This window comes from Eulemur rufifrons, chromosome 29, assembly GCF_041146395.1.
Source record: "Eulemur rufifrons isolate Redbay chromosome 29, OSU_ERuf_1, whole genome shotgun sequence".
Taxonomy (NCBI): Eukaryota; Metazoa; Chordata; class Mammalia; order Primates; family Lemuridae; genus Eulemur; species Eulemur rufifrons.
In genome coordinates this window covers 11,774,415-11,794,311 of record NC_091011.1, presented here as the reverse complement: position 1 = coordinate 11,794,311, position 19,897 = coordinate 11,774,415, and the positions used below count along the sequence as shown (strand labels likewise).

At 52.1% G+C, this 19,897-nt stretch overlaps 1 protein-coding gene across 3 annotated transcripts; it reads left to right on the top strand.

Moving 5' to 3' along the window:
• The first annotated feature begins 3,613 nt into the window (after positions 1 to 3,613).
• On the top strand, positions 3,614 to 19,890 carry DBNL (drebrin like). 3 transcript variants are annotated; one of them, XM_069462148.1, is made up of 13 exons: positions 3,614 to 3,725; positions 8,510 to 8,565; positions 10,350 to 10,462; positions 11,088 to 11,162; positions 15,074 to 15,220; positions 16,065 to 16,142; positions 16,414 to 16,556; positions 16,667 to 16,715; positions 17,050 to 17,143; positions 17,522 to 17,617; positions 17,713 to 17,825; positions 18,219 to 18,324; positions 18,975 to 19,890. In XM_069462148.1, exons 1-13 carry the CDS (start codon positions 3,643 to 3,645, stop codon positions 19,112 to 19,114), a joined length of 1,293 nt encoding a protein of 430 aa, XP_069318249.1. In that variant the 5' UTR covers positions 3,614 to 3,642; the 3' UTR covers positions 19,115 to 19,890. The 3 variants fall into 3 exon arrangements, with proteins under 3 accessions (XP_069318249.1, XP_069318248.1, XP_069318250.1); XM_069462147.1 differs by having other exon boundaries at positions 16,664 to 16,715; XM_069462149.1 differs by lacking the exon at positions 10,350 to 10,462 and having other exon boundaries at positions 8,510 to 8,547; positions 11,122 to 11,162.
• Positions 19,891 to 19,897: the final 7 nt, after the last annotated feature.

Sequence of the window (19,897 nt, the reverse complement as noted above, 5' to 3'; positions counted from 1 at the left end):
ACACCCTCACCTCCCTGCCCTTGACTGTATTTTCTGTTCAAATCATATCAGGGATTCAACTGGGAAGGCTGTGGGGTTTGGTGTGTTGTGTTGTGTTTTGTTTTGTTTTGTTTCAGAGATGGGGTCTCACTATGTTGCCTAAGCTGGACTGCAGTAGCTATTGACAGGTGTAATCCTCGCACTATAGCCTTGAAGTCCTGGGCTTGAGCTATCCTCCCATCTCAGCCCCTCGTGTAGCTGAGAATACAGGCACGTGCTACCATTGCCAGCTAGGACAGCTGTTTTTGGTTTCGTATTAAAAAATCTTTTAAAATTTTTGTTGTTGTTTTGGATTTTTTTTCCCCCACTACAAAGACCCAGAAGAGATGTTTTTGTTTTTTACTCTCTCAAGATGTGCAATGTTTGTGTAAGTGGATTCCACTTACCATGTAGGATAAACAAATTTTCTTTTTAGGGCAGGAAAGGCAATGATTTTATTTCTTTAACTTTGTAGTTAATGTGGCCATGTATAGCTAGAACAGAGAGATGTAATCTGGTGGCTTTTAAGAAAATATGCTAACTGACATTTCTGTTGATGAATACTTTGAATGAAGAGCAATCTTTCTTACTGGTCTTGCTGTGCTTGTCAGAACAGTCAGTTCTTTTTCTTAGTGCCAATCCTTCCAGATGGTGGACTCCAGAGGGAGTCTGCCAGTGGTATCCTCCCTCCAAACTTGGACCCAGCTGCGTTTAGGACATGGTCAACTGCCCTTGGAGTGTGGAGGACACTGAGCATTCAGGGCTCTGGTTTTGTGGCCCAGACCTGTCACTGAAACCTACTAGGAGAACATCAAGAGGTAAAGCAGGTATGATTTCATCCAGATACAAGTATGAGGCTCATAAGAATGTCATGGGAATTAGTTGAGAGAGAAGAGAGAGGAGTCCTAAGAATGACCTCTGGAGACATCTCACATTCTCAAACCAAGGAACAGCCAATCAACAAGAGAGACAGCTGACAGGACACTAAAACATAAGAAAAACAGAGTGAGAGAGACAGGGGTGGAGATGGTCTGCATATAGGAGGTCACATCCTCTCCTCTTTAAAATCCAACAGGATTTCCATTATATCTAGAATAAAACCGGAAGCCCTTCCCCTGGCCCTCTCCTCCCTGTGTCCCATCCTCAGACCCATTAGGCTGGCTCCCACTTCAGAGCCCTAACACATGCCTGAACATTTCCTCCCAGATTTTCCCACGACCTGACACCCCCCCCCCCACCCCCATTCAGTCTCTGCTCCAGGGTTACCTCCTCAGAGAGGCCTTCGCTGGCCTGTCAGGCTGAGACCAGTTCCCACATACTAGAGCAGGAAGCAAAATCCCGGGGCTCCCCTCCCCCAGTGCCCCACCACCAGAGACCCCTCCTCATGGCCTTCTCTCCATGGAAACTGGGTTTTTCTTGCTTTTTCCCTCATCAGCATGGATGAGCCTGGTCATTGAGATGATCTAATTCCAGAACACAGAGACCTGCTCCTTTGGCCTGAACAACAGGATTTCAGGTAAGGGTAGGTTCTCCTCAAGTTGACTGAAATGTTTAACAGTGCTCCCAGACCCCCAGGCTGGGGACTGGCAACCAAGGGTGTGAAGGAAACTAGCAACTGGAAGGTGTTTAAGTAGGAACATTCCCAGAGAAAGAAAAGAAAAAGAAATATGTTAAAGAAAAGACAGAAGAACCATAAGACTGAGGGCTGAACGCCCCTAGATTATGTGGATTGAGGGCAGAGTGACTGGGGTTGAGCAGAAAGTCACCTGAGGGTCTGCTCTGAGGGAAAAACAAGGGCAAGAGAGATGTTACTGAAGGTTAAGGAAAAAAAAAAAAAAAGATTGAAAATTGAGAGAGCTGGGAAGCCTCCATTTATGTGAATTCATTTTTCTGATATAAATAAAGTAGTGAAGTCAAAGTAGAGAAATGGGGAGACCTGCATTATGGAAGAGAAGATCCAGGATGGATTAGAAGGAAGGGCAAGGGCTGCACGCTGGATCTGCTGAAGGGAAGGAGTGTTTTGCCAGGACCTGAGACTTCTCCAGGTTGGGATGAGGAAAATGCTCTTTCAGCAGAGGTTAGAGCTTCTGCCTGTAAAACAGGTGCTATGGTTGGAATGTGTCCCCCAAAGTTCACATGTTGGAGGCTTGATCCCCAATGCGACAGGGTTGAGAGGTGGAACCTTTGAGAGGTGAATGGACTAATGCCATTTTCTTGGAGTGGGTTCCTTATAAAAGGATGAATTTGGTCCTCTTTTGTCTCTCTCTCACCCTCTCTTTGCCCTTCCTCCATGTTATGATGCAGTCAGAAGGCCCTCACTAGCTGTTGGTGCCTTGATCTTGGACTTCCCAGCATCCAGCACAGTGAGGAAATAAATTTCTGTTCTATGTAATTACCCAGTCTGTGGTATTCTGTTATAGCAGCATGAAAGAAACTAAGACAACAAGCAACAACGATGTGAACACAAATAAAAATAGACATAACAAATGAACAGTGTTTGTGCCCAAATTAGGTCCAGGAGCCCTTATCTGAACAATCAGATCCCAATACCTTAAGATTCTGGTAGTTCATTTGGCAGCAGAAATTGACCTTAACTGCCATGAGGTTATTTAGAGTTTTCTTACATTCCACTTAGTGGCTTATTTACATGTATTGTTGCAGAAGAATGAACATGTCTGATTACCAGTTCCTGTTTCAGATCCTGTGATAGGACTTATATAAAAGTATACAGGATATACATGGTATAACTTTTCTGAAATCTTAGACTCACCTCCAAAGCCAACTTGGTCCTAAGGGCCTATGGATCTGTATTTGAAGGAAGTGAGGGAGTTATTCAACATGGCAGAGAAAGCTGTGAGCTGCCCTGGGCCTTGGCACGTTTCTCTGTCATGCAGTTAGGTAGCTAGTTCAGTCAATGCAGGCACATTTGTGGATGGAAAAAACTGGGGCTCCCTGGAGGAAGGGTGCAGGTTGAGGCATTATGGGCCCCTTCCTTCCAGGCAGGGCAACCATCCCAGATATGGAGGTGAAGCACAATGTGGGTTCTCTTCATTCCTCCAAAACCCCAGCCTCAAGCAAACTGCAGAGGGAAGAATGCAGGTGAGAGCCAGGAAGCACAAAAGCACCTTGAGTTAGGTTTGTAGTGCATTCATTAATTTAAGCTTGCTTCATTCCTAGACCAAGTTTCTGTTAGGGGTCCACACGCAGGCTCGGAAGATGCCGTCTGCAGGGAAACTGTGGTGAATCCACGATCTTTCAAATAAGTGCATTAACTGTGACAAGAATTAGAAAGAATGTGCACGGTGCTCTGTGACAGCAGCTACTACGGAGTTGTACTGGGTTCCCTCAGCCAGGCCTTCAAGGTGAGCTGCCACCTGTGTGGGACCGGGCCCCAGCAGCCCGAACAGAAGGCCAGGCCCTTCCTCGTTTCTCTAGTCTGGACCCGCAAACCGCAGTGCCGATGCGCAGCCAGGACCCGCGGGCTCCGCCGGCTCCGCCGGCTCCGCCACTTCCGCTTCCCGCCGGCGGGGCGGGGCTTCCGGTAGTCGGAGGCGAGGCTTTCGGCTGTCAGGGGCTGCCTGGCCCGGAAGCGGCAGCGGCGGCGCGGAGACTGCGGGGCGGGCCATGGCGGCGAACCTGAGCCGGAACGGGCCGGCGCTGCAGGAGGCCTACGGGCGGGTGGTCACCGAGAAGTCCCCGACCGACTGGTGGGCGGCGAGGCGGGCCGGAGGGCGGGCCGGGGGCCTTCTCAGGGGGAGGGTCTGTCGGGGCGAGCTGGGGGCGGGGGAGATTGGGAGCGCGAGCGCCAAGTGTCGCCGCGGCAGGTGGTCCAGGGCTCACCAGTCTGCCCGCCCCACACCGCAGCAAGGGTGCTGTCCGACCCTTGTCACGCCTTGCCTTGCCGGGCGTGGACAGGTTAAACCCGTCTTGAGGGGACCCAGTGAGTCCCCTGCCCCTCCCCCTGCTTCTGGCCACCCGGTGTCGGCTCCGCGGGTTTCCATGTTGGATTCTCGGCCTGGTTGTGTGTGCTGGCTTCACCAGGTTCTTCTTTCCAGCTCTGGGACTTCCCTGGAATAAGGGGTCCTGAACAGCCCTCCTGAGAAGGTGAAAGCCACGCCCAGTTTCTTCCAAACGCTGTGTTCAGGGATGGGCCTTTGAGAAAGGTCTGTCAGCCTGGCTGGCAATGCGAGGCTTCAGACACTGAGGTCGGGGGTCTGGGTCCCTGGTTCTCTTTGAATGTGAACTTCTGAACTTCCAAGAAGAGTACTTCTTCCTCTGCCTGAGCCATGGGAAGATGTGTGAAAGTAGGATGCTGGCTGTCTGTTTGGACAGAGGTCTCATCTTCCCTCCACCACCCAAAACATCCTCTGCTAGGCTGTCAGTGGTAGATCTCATCTTGCAGCTGATGGGGCTTTACAGTACTGCAAACCTTGATCTGAAGTGTCTGGGATAACCCTGGGCAACCCCCACACAGGGTCTGCTCTCTCGTCTGCAAGTATGCACAGCCATATATGGTAGTTCTCTATCACTTTCCCATTTACTTAGTTCAAACTATTTTCGCTGACCAGTTTTGAGCACTTCCAGTTCTGAGAAATATGCTGAGAATGATGGGCCAAGGTGACTGACCTTGGGGAATAGAAACTGGACCTTAGAGGCTGAGTCTGGTGAGGCCACCCTGTAGTCAGCACTGGGGCCCGTCCATGTAAGTCTGCCCGTTGTGTGGGGGCCATCTCCACTTGTCTAAGCAGTTTTCTCATCTCTGCACTTCCCTGGTGCCCAGCACAGAGTGCCTTTCATACAGTGGTACCGTTGGGACACTGAGGACATTGTAGCTTTGCCTTTCCTTCAGCCACAGGCCATTAGGGAAAGAGCTTCAGAACACCAGTTGCCTGGGTCTGCAGAGTCTCTTCTGTCAGGTCTGGGGCCAAGTCACCATGGGTGCCCCAGATGGCACTTGTGCCAAAGAGCATATCCTCTGTTTGGGAGGCATCTATCTTGGGAAGGATGTCTCGTGACTTCCTTGGTAGGATTTCTCTGCCTTCTCTCCTTATCATCCCTCAGGAAATTCAGCCTCATGTCACTGTTATTTTTCTCAGGAGAGCTTCTTGATATTGTCTCTCTGTTCTGCTTCTCTCCTGTTCCTGTTGGTGATTCTCAGAGGGCCCTTAGACCTCTCCTGTTACTTCAAACCCTTTCAAACGTATCTCCTCATTGGGTGCCCCATTTTCACATCCATATCATGCCACCTGGCTTTGGAACCCAGAAGAATCTCTGCCCCTCTCCAGCCCTGCCCAGTTAGGGATTTTGCTCCTTTACATGCTCTTGATCATGAGGTTTACCCATACTGACTCACCTAGGAGACTTCTAGCCCCCCTAATCAGTCGCCCTTCCGGGTCTCTCTTCATCCTCCATCTTCTCCGGAACTATCACTGGTTTGGGGATGATGCCTTGCAGCCCACCTGGCAGTTTGGGCTTCCTGCTTCAGGCCTCCCACATTTCTAGCCTTGCCTTGGGCTTATCAAAGCTGTCTGTTATCCCTGGTCTGGCACTTACCCACCCCACATACTCTCTGTCCCTCATGAGGATGCTGAGCTTCCTCTGTCCTCTCAGCCAGTCAGAACCCACCCAACTCACCACTCATCCCAGACAGCCATGCCCCTGCCCCTCACCCAACCCCAGGCTCCTTAGCACTGTGGGTTGTACCATTCAGCATGAACCCCTGGCCTCCACCCTCATTTTCACAGCCATTAAGGTAGTTACTCAACAGATACGGTGTGGCAGGTCCCCTCTCACTAGCTGAAAAAATATCCTAACCACGTCACTTCTGGGCCTGTAATTCTGCAGTGGCTTCCTGTTGCACCTTGAAGGAAGCCCAGACTCCTTGCTCCACATGACCCAGATCCTGCTACTCCTCCCGCTTGTCACACTGGCCACACCTGTTTACCACCACTCCCTGGCCGTCTTTCTCTTCCTCAGATTTGCAAGCGGTTCCTCTTCAGAGGCCCTGCTCTTGCTGCTTCCTCTGGTGGGAGCACACTTCTTCTGTGTCGTCACAGGAGGCTCCCAGCCTTCACTTCTCTGCTCCAAGGCTGCCTTCTCAGAGAGGCCTGCCTTGATCCCTGCTCCCTGGCTGTAGTCACATTTTCCATCTCCCTGATTGACTTCCCTCGGACACATGCCAGAAGCCCTCATGGGTTTTCTTGTTACCTTTATCTCTTCACTAGCAGGGGTCGGGTGGGCCCTGTCTCTGTCCTCAGTGCCTGGTTCAGTGTAGTAGATGTGTAGTAGATGCTCAGATGAAAGATGGACTGTGGGCCGGGCGTGGTGATTCCCTTGGGGCCAGGAGTTCCAGCCTGGGTGACAGAACGAGACCCTGTCTCTATTTAAAAAAACAAACAAACAAAAAAGGTTGGACTAAGAGCCATACAGAAAAAGTGGCAGAGAATATTAGAGGCAGAAGAGGTGATCTCCAGTTCGGTGGGTCATAAAATGTTTCACACAGTGAGCTTGGGGCATTGGGCCAGGCCCTGAGGCCAGATGGGGTGAGGAGCCACACATCAGCTCTCCTGCCCCTTATCTTGTGGTTTGTTCTCATGTGGTTCATGTGTCACCTCCTGTGTCTGCTTAATTTTGTAATTTTTACGGGGATAGAAACATTTGGTTTACACCTATTGCATTTGCACCGGCCAAGTCAGAGCTACAAGCATGGCCCTCTCAGACCATGCCTATCGCGCCCATTAGGTGTGCATTTACCCGTCCCCTCCTCCCATCTCCCAAAGGTGCTTATTATTATATACTTTCTTGCTGTGCACAGGCCAGAGCACCGTGTTTTTTCATGATTAGAAAGAAGGGCAGAACTCTAATCAAATGTGGGAATGAGCCTCTGAACTGGGAACATTCTTGAAAGTGGCTTAGACTGCAGCCTGGGGTGTAGGGGTTGGGAGATGAAGTCGGAGGGTTAGGGGCAGGTACCAAGCTTGACTCTTATTAGCTGCTGGATCTCTTCTTGCAAGAGCTGGGTTAAGTTGCCATCTTCTGTTCCCTGTTGCTTGTGTCAGTTCCCTGTCTTCTGGCAGCCAGGGCTTTATGACCATCAAGAGGAATGGGCTTCTTTCCTCCAGAGAGCTCCAGCAGCTCAGGCTGACAGTGCGCCACCTCCCATATCTTTCTCCTTGTTTCTCTGTGGTCTTTTCTTTAGTCCCTTTTCTCTGAGCATTTTTCTCTCTCAGTGTTTTTCACCTTCTGTAGTCTCTCCTGGTGGGAAGTGGCTCCTCCTGGTGGCCCGTCTCCTCCCTACCAAGGAGATCCAGTGGGCCTGGGTCTCATTCCTTCCGTCTTTCTCAGGCATAGGCATCCCTGCCAGGTGGCATTGGCAGGGCTCTGGGGAAGCCAAGTCGAAACTGATTTGGTTGTTGTCCGACTGTTTATCCCTGGAGCTTCAGTGTGGCCTGCCTTCCCAGGCCTGTGCTCCGGAGCCGGGGGAGACAAGAAACACTGGACATTTGACTTGCAGTCTCATGGGTCACTGCCCTCGCCCCGCGTCCAACACACTGCTGGGGGTGTTGAACTGCTACAGGGTTGGTGCTGACAACTGGCTCCATGTGTACTGCAGGGAAGCCCACACACAGCTTATCTCCAGGAGACCACCTCTTCCAGAATGTTCTCCTTTAGTAACCTTTGTTCTGGTCAAGGGATCGTCTATGGCCTAGATTTAATAAAATTTACCATATTTCCTCAACACCTCTGGGGCCCAAGTTTAAAAAGGTCAGAATCTTTTCCAAAGTTCTTATGAATAATTAGTCTTACAGGAGAAGGAAGGCATGGTCCAGGTGTCACCCAGGGAAAGATAAGGTTTCAATAGATAGATTTGCCCACAGACCCATGAGGGGCTTGATGGGTCCCTGGTTTTAACTGTGTGACTTCATGTTGTGTCATTGCCCCTGCGGTTTCTCTCCGCATTTGCCGGAGAGTCTCAAGCCCAGAAGGACCCACTGCCCCACCGGCCAGGCTGTACGGGAGCTGGGGCAGACACGCACAGGCATGGTGGGCGGCCTTCCCTGGAGCCCGATGTGTGTATTTCTCATTGCTTCTCCTTTTGGGTGTTCTGGGTTCAGGAATATGTAGGTGTGTTTTGTCTTTTCAAATCCATATACCTGGACGCCAGGTGAGTATTTCATACATGAATGTGTACAAAGTCACTGTGAAAGTCCACACTTCGTATTTACCTTGCAGTAGACATTTGCCCCCATCTTCATGGCTTTTCCCCTCACATCAAGCCCCATGGTAAGTCAGGCCAGCATTGTCCCAGCTTTAGAGCTGAGAAGACTACAAATCAGCCTCCTGAGAACCCGCCTAGCAGGTCAGAGCAGAGTGGGCCCACGGTGTTACTGTCAGGCCAAGCTCTTTGGTGTGGTGGGAAGCCATGGTAGGTGTGATGAGGGCAGATGGAACCCAAAGTGCCAGCTACGACCCCACTTGTGTTTTGTTTCAGGGCTCTCTTTACCTATGAAGGCAACAGCAATGACATCCGTGTGGCCGGCACAGGGGGTGAGTATGACCCCAAATGGGCTCTCAGGGACAACAGGAGGCAGAAGGGTGAGGTGTACAAAAAAGAGAGAGTTGTGACTGTCAGCGGTCCATCCTGGCTGGCATTTCAGCTATTGCAGTGGGAGGAAAAGGACTCGGCACACGGGTATCCCCTACATGCGGCTCCACTGCAGTGACACTTTCCCCCGCTGAGGGTGGGGAGTAGGCCCAAGCCTGCCTCCTGCAGACCCACCCACTTCAACTGTACTGGGGGTTCCCTGGCTCACGTGGTTGAGACGTGCACCAGCAGCAGGCCAGACTAGGGCCTTGGCCATCTTAGTCCACCGAATAGCACGAGGCCTCCAGTGCTCACTGGCTGCTTCTGGCAGGCTTCAGATATTTGTAAATGAAGATGCTCCTCCTCGACTTTCTCTACTGGGGGTGGAGGGCAGCACTTTCTCTGTGTCTAGTTTGGGAGAGCTGAGAGGGAAAACTGGCTGGCCCTCTGCAGCACATGGGCCACCTGTGTCCAGGGAGCTGCAGCTGGGAGGATGCCAGTCCCAGGGCTCATGCTGGCAGAGGAGAAAGCCCACAGACACATCCTCCTCTGCTTTTGTCCTGCCCTGGCCATGAGCCAAGTGCATGCAGGGGCCCCACCCTCACTGGGGAGAGGCGTTGCCAGTGCAGATGGTCATAGGGAAGCACTGGGCAGAGGCTGTCCGAGTAGGCTGGGCCAGAGGCAGTGGGGTGTGACCCGTGGACCCCCCAGCTGATATCCCTGACTGCTCTGTATCCTCAAGGCCAGCTCGCTCCTCCGCCTCTGGAGCTCGCCTGACTCCTCTGTCCTGAGCTAGACTTGGCTTCATTGTTCAGCGAGTGCCTGGAGCACGTTCTCCACCATTTGGTGACTGTTGTTGGTAGAAAGCCCCTCTTACAACCTTTTCTCCCTGAGGCATCCTCTCTCTAGAAGGATAGCCATTGAACAATAGACTCAGGTGACAAAGCAGGTGACTGGGAGTTGCGGGGATCAGCAACCCGAGTTTCCTGTTATCATCCCCAGTGACACAGAACAGGGCTCGGCTGCAACTGCAGCAGGTTGCTGTCTCCAGAGTGGGGACCCTGGACTGCCCCAGGCCCTGTGGAGCCCTATAGCTAAAAACCTGATCACTTCCTCCTCCCTATAACCTGGGAAAGATGGGGGCTAAGCCTCAGTGTCAGGGGAGAATGGTTTAGGGCAGCCCACTCCTGGGCCCCCATCACCTCTTTCTTCCTCTGTCTGAGAGTCTGTGAGGTCTGAGCCAGTTACGCAGCTGCAGGATGTTCCACCTGGTCCTTGCATCTGGGTGGCCCTGGAGTCTGAGGGGGCACAGGTGCAGGCAGGGGTGACTCAAAGGGCCCTACTGTTTTGTAGCCCTTTATGGGGTCCAGGCAACAATAAAATTGACATAGAGAGCCTCCTTTTGGAACTCTGGTGGCTCATTTGCAGTGGAAGTGACATTTTTAAATTTCCAGAGTCACCTGTGGGTTTAGAGGAGTGGTTTTTAAATTAGTGTGGGTAAAAAATATCACCTGAGGTGCATGTCAGAATTGCAGACTCCTGGGTCCCACCCAGCTCTCAAAAGTCAATTTAGTGAGGGTGGGGCCCAGGCATCTGATTTTAAACTTGTCCCCAGGAAGATTCTGATACATGTCGGGGTGAGAAGCCCTGGTTGGGGCAGCTTGAGTTCCCCTCCTGTTTGACTAGGGGTCAGGGCCAGCAGGGAGTGCCGGGGCTGCCTCTGACCCTCCTCATGACTCTGTGGCAGAGGGCGGCCTGGAGGAGATGGTGGAGGAGCTCAACAGTGGGAAGGTGATGTACGGCTTCTGCAGAGTGAAGGACCCCAACTCCGGCCTGCCCAAGTTTGTCCTCATCAACTGGGTACGTGGAACTTGTCTCATCTAGTGTGACCCAGAAAACACCATTGTCTTCTTTGCTGCTCTCACTTGACTTCAGGAGTGGAATGTTTTATGGGCACAACTTGGTAGATGAACAGAACAGCTCAGAGCGGGTGAATGAACAGAATAGTCAGTTAATTTATTGCAGCCCAAAGAATACCTGTGGCCTTGCTATGCAGAATTAACCTTCGAAGCCCAGAATTAGTCCTGCAAAATGGAGTAAAAGCAGTGACAGGAAATGCTGGCCCCATCCCCTTCAGGGTAGTTGTACTGATGGAGTAGAAAGCTTTAGGGGAGTGTTCAGGAACCTGGAGTATAGGGACAGGGGCGCCAGCAGAACAGCACTCCTTAGTGGGGACAAGGAAAACTCAGGAAGCAGCCCCCCCCCCAGTCGAAACTGATGGCCATCTTGCCCAGGGAGCCTCCGTATGCCTCTTGGAGGTGTGGGGACTTACCTTGCCTGTGTGACACAGAAGAAGGCTTCTGCTGTGGGGGTTGCTGTTTTCTCTTTTCTGGAACACAGGGAAGCTGCTGGGTCCCCAGGGGACGGAAGTGGGTTTTGGGGAGACCTAAGGTCATGCTGGACGTGCTGTGTTGCTTATTTGCAGACTGGCGAGGGCGTGAACGATGTGCGGAAGGGAGCCTGCGCCAGCCACGTCAGCACGATGGCCAACTTCCTGAAGGTGAGGCCTGGCGGGACCTGCTCCACTCAGAACAGGCCTCGCATCTTGAGCTCCCCCGGGTTCCTGGGTGTGAGTGAGCGGGGAACAGAGCTGGAATCAGACATGTGCTCACGACTAATGCTCTGTCTGGCTTTTAGGACGCGACCAGAGGCCGCTGCACTCTCAGTCGGCAAGTGCAAGGGAGGTCGGAATGTGGCCAGCGCCACCTGCAGGCAGGCATCAGCATGGCAGGATAAAGGAGCATGCTGGAGCTGGTCCCGTGGGAAGGCTGGGCCCTGGGTTCCATTTTGCTTTATGCTCACTCTAAACAGCTTAGCAATGTTGTCAGGATTTGGAGGACGGGGAGAGTTCCTCGTGCCCGCCACCTTAATATGCACATTCCTTTGATCCGTTCCTTTCCAGTCCATTTCTGCATGTATTCCTGTCAAGTCCTATAATAGAACCTTTTTTAAATTTAAAAACATTTGTTTCAAAGGGATGTATTGTTCACCTGTCAGGTGACTTTTTGCATTTCTTTGGTAACTGGCAAGGAGACTCAGAACTTTGATTTCTGGTTCTGCCAACATTTCTTCAGATATACTTCAGTTTCTCCATCTAGGAGCTGAAAGAGAAGATCACAAGCTTAATGGGTATACAGCTTGAGTATCGTTTATCGGAAATGCTTAGGACCAGAAGGGTTTCAGATTTGGGATATTTGGAATATTTGCTTTATATACTTAACGGTTCAGCATCTCTAATCCAAAATCTAGAATACCTCAGAATTTGAAACTGTTTTTTTTTTTTTTTTTAGACAGAGTCTCACTCTCTTGCCTGGGCTAGAGTGCCATGGCATTAGCATAGCTCACAGCAACCTCAAACTCCTGGGCTCAAGCGATCCTCCTGCCTCAGCCTCCCGAGTAGCTGGGACTATAGGCACGCGCCACCATGCCTGGCTAATTTTTTCTATTTTTAGTTGTTTGGCTAATTTCTTTCTATTTTTAGTAGAGATGGGGTCTCACTCTTGCTCAGGCTGGTCTCAAACTCTTGAGCTCAAGCGATCCTCCTGCCTTGGCCTCCCAGAGTGCTAAGATTACAGGCATGAGCCACTGCACCCGGCCAAAATCTGAAACTTTTTGACCACTGACATGATACTCAAAGGAAATGTTCACTAGAGGATTTCAGATTTTAGGATTAGAGATACTCAACCTGAATAAGGTCATGGGTGTCGCTTCTCAGGAAGAAATCAGTGGCTCCCCTTTTGTAAAAAATGTGCTTGTTTCCAGATGGCAGTTTTTTTCACAATCAAAAAAAATAATATATAGTAGTTGTACATATTTTTGGGGTACATGTGATATTTTGATACCTGTGTACAATGTGCAATGATCAAATCAAGGTAATTAGTATATTTGTCACCTTGGACATTTATCCTTGTGTTGGGAACATTGCAATATTTTTCTTTTAGCTATTTTGAAATACACAAATTATTGCCAACTATAATTTCCCTACTCTACTATCAAATGCTTGAACTAGAACGTATTCTTTATATGTAATTGTATTTTTGTACTCATTAACCAACTTCTCTTCGTCCCTCTCCACCTTTCCCTTCCCAGCCTATAGTAATCACCATTCTATCCTCTACCTCCATGAGATCCACTTTTTTAGCTCCCACATATAAGTGAAAACATGTGATATTTGTTTTTCTGTGCTGGCTATTTCACTTAACATAATGACCTCCAGTTCCATCCATGTTACTGCAAATGACAGGATTTCATTCCTTTTTATGACCAAATAGTATTCCATTGTGTATATGTACCACAATTTCTTTATCCATTCATCCAATTGATGGACATTTTGGTTGACTCCATATCTTGGCTATTGTGAGTGGTGCTCAGCAAAAATGGGTGTGCAGGTATGTCTTTGATATACTGATTTCTTTTGGATACATACCCAGCATTGGGATTGCTGGATCATATGGTAGTTCTATTTTTAGTTTTTCAGGAACCTTCCTACTGTTTTCCATAATAGCCATACTAATTTACATTCTCACTAACAGCATATAAAAGTTCCCTTGGCTGGGCGCAGTGGCTCACGCCTGTAATCCTAGCACTCTGGGAGGCCGAGGCGGGTGGATCGCTCGAGGTCAGGAGTTCAAGACCAGCCTGAGCAAGCAAGACCCCATCTCTACTAAAAATAGAAAGAAACGATCTGGACAGCTAAAAATATATATAGAAAAAAAAAAATTAGCTGGGCATGGTGGCACATGCCTGTAGTCCCAGCTACTCGGGAGGCTGAGGCAGAAGGATTGCCTAAGCCCAGGAGTTTGAGGTTGCTGTAAGCTAGGCTGATGCCACGGCACTCTAGCCCAGGCAGCAGAGTGAGATTCTCTCAAAAAAAAAAAAGTTCCCCTGGCTAGGTGTGGTGCCTCACACCTGTAATCCTGGCACTTTAGGAGGCCTAGGTGAGAGGATTGCTTGAGACCAGAAGTTCGAGACCAGCCTGAGCACACTCGAGACCATGTCTCTACAAAAAAATAGAAAAATTAGTTGGCTGGCCTGGTGGCACACACCTGTAGTCCCAGGTACTCAGAAGGCTGAGGCAGAAGGATTGCTGGAGCCCAGGAATTTTTGAGGGTTGCAATGAGCTGTGATGACACCACTGCACTCTAGCCCAGGCAACAGAGCGAGACTGTCTTTAAAAAAAAAAAATTCCCCTTGACCCACATCCTCTCCGGTAACTTTAATTTTTTGTCTTTTAATGGCCATTCTAACTGGGGTGAGATGATACCTCATTATAGTTTTGATTTGCATTTCCCTGATATAGTGATGTTGAGCATTTTTTTTCTCATATATTTGATGGCCATTTGTATGTCTTTTGAGAAATGTCTGTTTAGGTCTTTTGCCCTTTTTAAAATCATATTGTTTGATTTTTGCTGTTGATTTGTTTGAGTTCCTTATATAGTCTGGTTATTAATCCCTTGTCAGATGAATAGTTTGCAAATATTTTCTACCATTCTGTATGTTATCTGTCACATTATTGATTGTTTCCTTTGCTGTGCAGAAGCTTTTTAGCTTGTTGTGATCCCATTTGTGTATTTTTGCTTTTATTGCCTGTGCTTTTGAGGTCTTACCCAAAAAAAATCTTTGCCCAGACCAATGTCCTGTAGTGTTTCCCTAATATTTTCTTTGGTAGTTTCATAGTTTCAGGTCTCACATTAAAGTATTTAATCCATTTTGAGTTGATTTTTGTCTATGGTGAAAGGTAGGGATCTAGTTTCATCGTGTACAAATAGATATCCAGTTTTCCAGCACGATTTATTAAAAAGACTGTCCTTTCCCCAATGTATGTTCTTGGTGCCTTTGTCAAAAATGAGTTTGCTATAACGTATGGATTTATTTCTAGCTTCTCTCTTCTGTTCCATTGGTCTGTGTGTCTGTTTTTATGCCAGTACCATGCTGTTTTGGTTACTGTAGCTTTGTATAATAGTATAATTTGAAATCAAGTAGTGTGATGCCGCCAGCTTTGTTCTTTTTGCTTAGGATTGCTTTGGCTATTCAGGGTCTTTTGTGGTTTCCAGATGGCATTTAAAGTTAGTTTTCATTGATTAGAAGGAAGGCTTTTCATGCAGATCATTGCTGAGCCATCTGCTGATCTGCAGCACGGAGTGTACGGCACCTGAAGAACGAACCGCTGGATGGCACAGTGGAGGCAAGGGCCTCACAGACGATGGGATGGGTTTAAGGGGGTTTGCTCCAAGTTGTATGAACCCTTGAGGGGAACTCATGCCTTGGTTCCCAGCAGCCAGACTGGCACCTTCTGGTCCCCTGACCCCAGTCCTTCGTGCACTGGTGGCCTGTGATGTGCAGACTGACAGGAGTTTGGCCCGTCCACTCCTGGCCTTGCAAAGCCTAAGTCAAGTACTGCTCCCGTCACAGGGGGCTCATGTGACCATCAACGCGAGGGCTGAGGAGGACGTGGAGCCCGAGTGCATCATGGAGAAGGTAGCCAAGGCCTCTGGTGCCAATTACAGCTTCCACAGGGAGAGTGGCCGCTTCCAGGACACGGGCCCGCAGGCCCCAGTGGTGAGTGCTGCCTGCCCATCGCCTTCCCTCTTCTTGCTCGGGGCCCCAGGCAGGGGGCCAGGAGTGTGCAGTTCCCAGCATCCGGGCTGGCTGGGCCCCTGCCTGCTTGGCTGCCTCTGATATTAACCCCCAAGCTGTGGTGAGCGCCTTCTGACCCGACCTGGTAGTTGGGCTAGCTGTTCTGGAGCCTGCTCTGTGTGGTCAGAGTGGGGGCTCTGCAGGGACGTATGGCTCTGATAGTCCAGCTGCCCTCGAGGCCACGGCACCAACACGTCCTGGGAAGCCCTTGGAGGTAGCTGCTGTGGAGGAATTTTAGGTGGCATTAGGACAGAGCCTAAAATCAGAGCAGGCCCCTCTGAGTCGCGGGGAGAGACTGTGGGCCTGTGGGCCTGGTGCTGGCTGGAGCTGACGGCCACAAACGGCGTCCTCACATGTGCATTTGGCATCAGCGGTGATTCCTGTGGACGCTGTTGTGCTAGTCAGCTTCTGGGAGTGGCCCCTGGCCGGAGGCCTACCTCAGAACTGCTCATTGTCCAGGAGTATGCAGGTGGGATTGAGGGGCCCTGGCCCCATTCATGAGGGACAGGTGCCACCAGAGACCCCTCAGGTGTTGTCTGGGATTCAGTGTCCCAGTTGGGGCAGTTTCCTGGGCCACTTTCAGGTCATCTTGGTGTTTGTTTCCTCCAGGGTCATTGGACAAGGCTCCGCCGCCTCTGCCGGGTCCAGTCCTGGCAGCTCTCCCCTGCACTCTCGAGAGTCTAGTAAATTCTCCCTACCTTTGGTGCCTGTGGGCTTGACCTTCACCCTGGGCCTGGGTCTCTAGTGGGTGCTCTGTTCCCCACAGGGCTCTGTGTACCAGAAAACCAATGCTGTATCTGAGATCAAAAGAGTTGGCAAAGACAGCTTCTGGGCCAAAGCTGAGGTGAGTGCTGCCCAGGGCGTGCCAGACACATGGAATATAGAGTGAGCATCACTTGCTGTGTCTCGGTTTTCCTCATGTAGCCCATGTAGCATCTGGTCTCCTCGGCACCCATTTACAGATGGTCGGACTAAGGCGTAGATGAGTTAAGTCACAAAGCTAGTGAGTGACTGGCTCTGGCACCCACCCTTGACCTCGTGCCTGTGGGACCCAGGCCTGGGCAGGGGTGAGGCCGAGGGGCACAGTGGGGCTGAGGTGGAGGCTGTCTCTGCAGAAGGAGGAGGAGAACCGCCGGCTGGAGGAGAAGCGGCGGGCCGAGGAGGCACAGCGGCAGCTGGAGCAGGAGCGCCGGGAGCGGGAGCTGCGTGAGGCCGCGTGCCGGGAGCAGCGCTATCAGGAGCAGGGTGGCCCTCAGAGGTGAGCTGGAGGTGGGGGGCCGGGTGGGGGGCCCAGTCCCAGCACTCACTCATCTACGGAGGCAAGGATGACTGAGGGGCGTGTGCCTTCACCCCCACCCTTCCCAGCAGGACGTACGAGCAGGAGCAAGAAGTGGTTTCACGGAACAGAGAGGAGCAGGTAAGACGTGGATGCCCTTCTCCTCTGGGCCTGTCACAGTCGCACGTGAAGTCTGTGATCTCAGGTTGAGGGCTCAGCCAGACCTGAGCAGAGGCTGCCCTGCTGCCAGCTGGGCAGATTGGGATCCGGGCACCTCAGCGGTGGCAGTGGAGAGGGAAGCCAAGGGCGGAAGCCTCTGGCATGGACCGAAGCCCTGTCCCGAGAGAATCCCCGTGAGCCTCTTGGCTTCTGCGTTTTGCTTCCTGGTCCCACACACACTTTTGAGGGGCTGCCGTCTGGGGAGGGGCAGTGGAGGTGATTGCCCACCGCCGGAGTCAACATGTGCTCCCCCTAGAAGTCTGCCAGTCAGCAGGCCACACATGCGAGGGAGATTTTCAAGCAGAAGGAGAGGGCCATGTCTACCACCTCCGTCTCCAGCCCTCAGCCAGGTGAGACCTCCCTCTGGGCCTGGCCACCGGGCAGGGGCAGGCTGAGAGGGAGCCTGGGGGCCTCTGTACGGCATCCCCGAGACTAGTGAAAGATGTATCAGGGGGTGGCAGGGATGAGTGAGCAAAGAGGAGGGACTCCTGGGGCCCAGGTAGCCCCTCCTGCCCTTGACCTTGTCAGTGACTGTGCTGGTCACCACTTTGGCCCCAAAGGACACAGGGCTGCACTGTCCACCAGCTCCCCACACAGCACTGGGTCTCTGTGGCTGTGCGAGCTGGAACAAGGCCCAGGAGCCTGCTTTGAGCACACCAAGGGTGTGTGTGCACACACCAGGTGGTGTTTCTGAAGTGGCGTCGTGTGTCGTTTGCCTGGGTTCGCAGGCAAGCTGCGGAGCCCCTTCCTGCAGAAGCAGCTCACCCAACCGGAAACCCCCTTCAGCAGAGAGCCAACTCCCGCTGTCTCAAGGCCCAGGGCAGGTATGGCACTTGTCACCCCATGGGGACCCTGGAGGGGGGCGGCGGTGGAGAAGGGGGGTGTGTGGGAGTCAGACCTGCTGTGCTCCCTGGTGCAGATCTCTGTGAGGAGCCGGCTCCCGGCACTCCTCCACATCTGGTGCAGGCGGAAGAGGAGGCCGTGTATGAGGAGCCCCCAGAGCAAGAGAACTTCTACGAGGAGCCCCCACTGGTGGGTCCCCTGCAGTGGAGGTGGGACCATGGAGGGGCTGCATGCTCAGGAACACTGATCATGTGATGCCTGAGTTTTCTGGGGCATGCTAGGGCTTTTAAAGCACATGTGGATTATCTCGATTAATTTTTGGAGCAGCCCTGTGCCATAAGTCATCTGGGCAAACACTACTCTGTGGGAGATGCTGGGTGGGGAGAGCACCGTGTGGCCCAAGGCTGGGGATTTGCCACTGTCTTGTGACTTCTGTTCTCAGGGGTGGGACGGGGATAGCAGCAGTCCCCAAGCCCACAGACTGCTTTCCCTCCATGCCCTCCCATCTTGACCTGAGCCACGCAGGGCAGGGATCCGGTGTCAAGGCTGAGTTTGGGGTAACATCTTCTTGTCCCTGGTCAGGTGCAGCAGCAAGGTGCTGGCCCTGGGCACATCGACCATCACATGCAGGGCCAGGGGCTCAGTGGGCAAGGGCTCTGTGCCCGGGCCCTGTACGACTACCAGGCAGGTAAGGTGCCCCAGCCCAGCTACCACAGACCACAGGGTCCCCAGGTTAGGAGACAAGAGGATCTGGGGCTGTGTGGGAGGATGGCACCAAGAAGACAGGAAGGTGGGAGGTGCATTTAGGGGTGGAAGCACCTCTGGTGTGGGGATGGCTGTGGCTCTGGAGCATCCATCCCACACAGCTCAGGCCTCCCCATGTTTGCTGGCCCCTGGTGTGAATCCCAGTTGCCATCCTTGTTGTAGAACCTGGAGGTCTGGCCGGGGAGGTGGGCCAGGCCTGGACGCTGGTTCCCTGGGCATCCCTGGGTGGAGGTCTTGGAGAAGGGGACTGAGGCTCTCCACGGAGCAGGCTGGAGGGTGCCATCTACTCCAGCCTTTTGTGGGAACTCTTTGTGGGAAGGTGTGCCCTGGGTGTGTGGGAAGGTGTGCCCTGGGTGTGTGGGAAGGTGTGTGGGAAGGTGTGTGGTCACCCGTGCAGTGGTCACCGGTGCGGCTCCACTTAGGCAGAGGCTTAGCGGGATGGCAGAGGGATGTTTCCGAGGAGGAAGCACAATGCAGTGAGGTCCGCTGGGGGCTGCCTGAGCAGGCGGGGTTCGGGGTTCGGGTCGTGGGAGGGAGCCGCTGATGCAGCAAATGGGCTTGCCCTTCTTGCAGCTGACGACACAGAGATCTCCTTTGACCCTGAGAACCTCATCACAGGCATCGAGGTGATCGACGAAGGCTGGTGGCGTGGCTATGGGCCAGACGGCCACTTTGGCATGTTCCCTGCCAACTACGTGGAGCTCATTGAGTGAGGCTGGGAGCCTGTCTGTCCCTTCCCTCTCAGACGTGGCTTCCTTATTCCTGGAAGAGGAGGCCTCAGAGTTAGGTTCAGCACTCTTTCAGGAATGGTGTCCCTAATGAGGATGGGGCCTCGGGGCTCCCTCTGGCTTGGGTGGCTCAGCCTGTCACTCCAAATGCAGCAATTACCTGGTGATTCCCAGACACACTTCCTGCAGCCTCCCAGGCCCTCCCAGGCAGCCTGGCCCTTGACCCCAACAGGATATTGAGCCAGGCTCCGCCTGTGGCCAGCCCCCTTGTGACCTCATGTGTCTGCTGCCAAGCTGGGGACAGGGGTTCTGAGCTGGGGCATCTGAAGACTCCAGGCTGCCTTCTACATTTGCCTTTTCTTTTCCTCATGCTTGTAAGGGGTGGTGGCTGTTTAGAATGACACTTCGAAACAGTGAACTTAGAGAATTGCTTTTAGCAGAGTCTGTGACCAAAGTCAGAGTGGATCATGACGGTTTTGGCAGCAGGGAAGTCGTCTTACTGGAGCCTGTTCTGTGCTCCCCACTCCATTTCTCTGTCCCTCTGCCTGGGCTATGGGAAGTGGGGACAGGGACGACCAAGCTCCCATCTCTGGGTACATGAAAACAGACACGATGTGCTCTTCCATGTGGCTCACTCTCTGCTGCCCCCCAGTGTGTGTATCAGCTGACTCTGGCTTCAGGAAAAGTAACACAGAGTGGCCTTTGCCTGTTGTCTGCCCCCTATTTTCTGTCCCAGCCCATCTGTGTCTCTGAACAATCTGCATTTGG

What these genes read in the sequence shown, in the direction of transcription:
- DBNL (XM_069462147.1), top strand. Translation starts at nt 3,643, where the DNA reads ATGGCGGCGAACCTGAGCCGGAACGGGCCGGCGCTGCAGGAGGCCTAC. An exon ending in CCGTGTGGCCGGCACAGGGG is followed by an intron (nt 8,566 to 10,349) that starts GTGAGTATGACC and finishes ACTCTGTGGCAG; the next exon opens with AGGGCGGCCTGGAGGAGATG. An exon ending in CGTCTCCAGCCCTCAGCCAG is followed by an intron (nt 17,144 to 17,521) that starts GTGAGACCTCCC and finishes CTGGGTTCGCAG; the next exon opens with GCAAGCTGCGGAGCCCCTTC.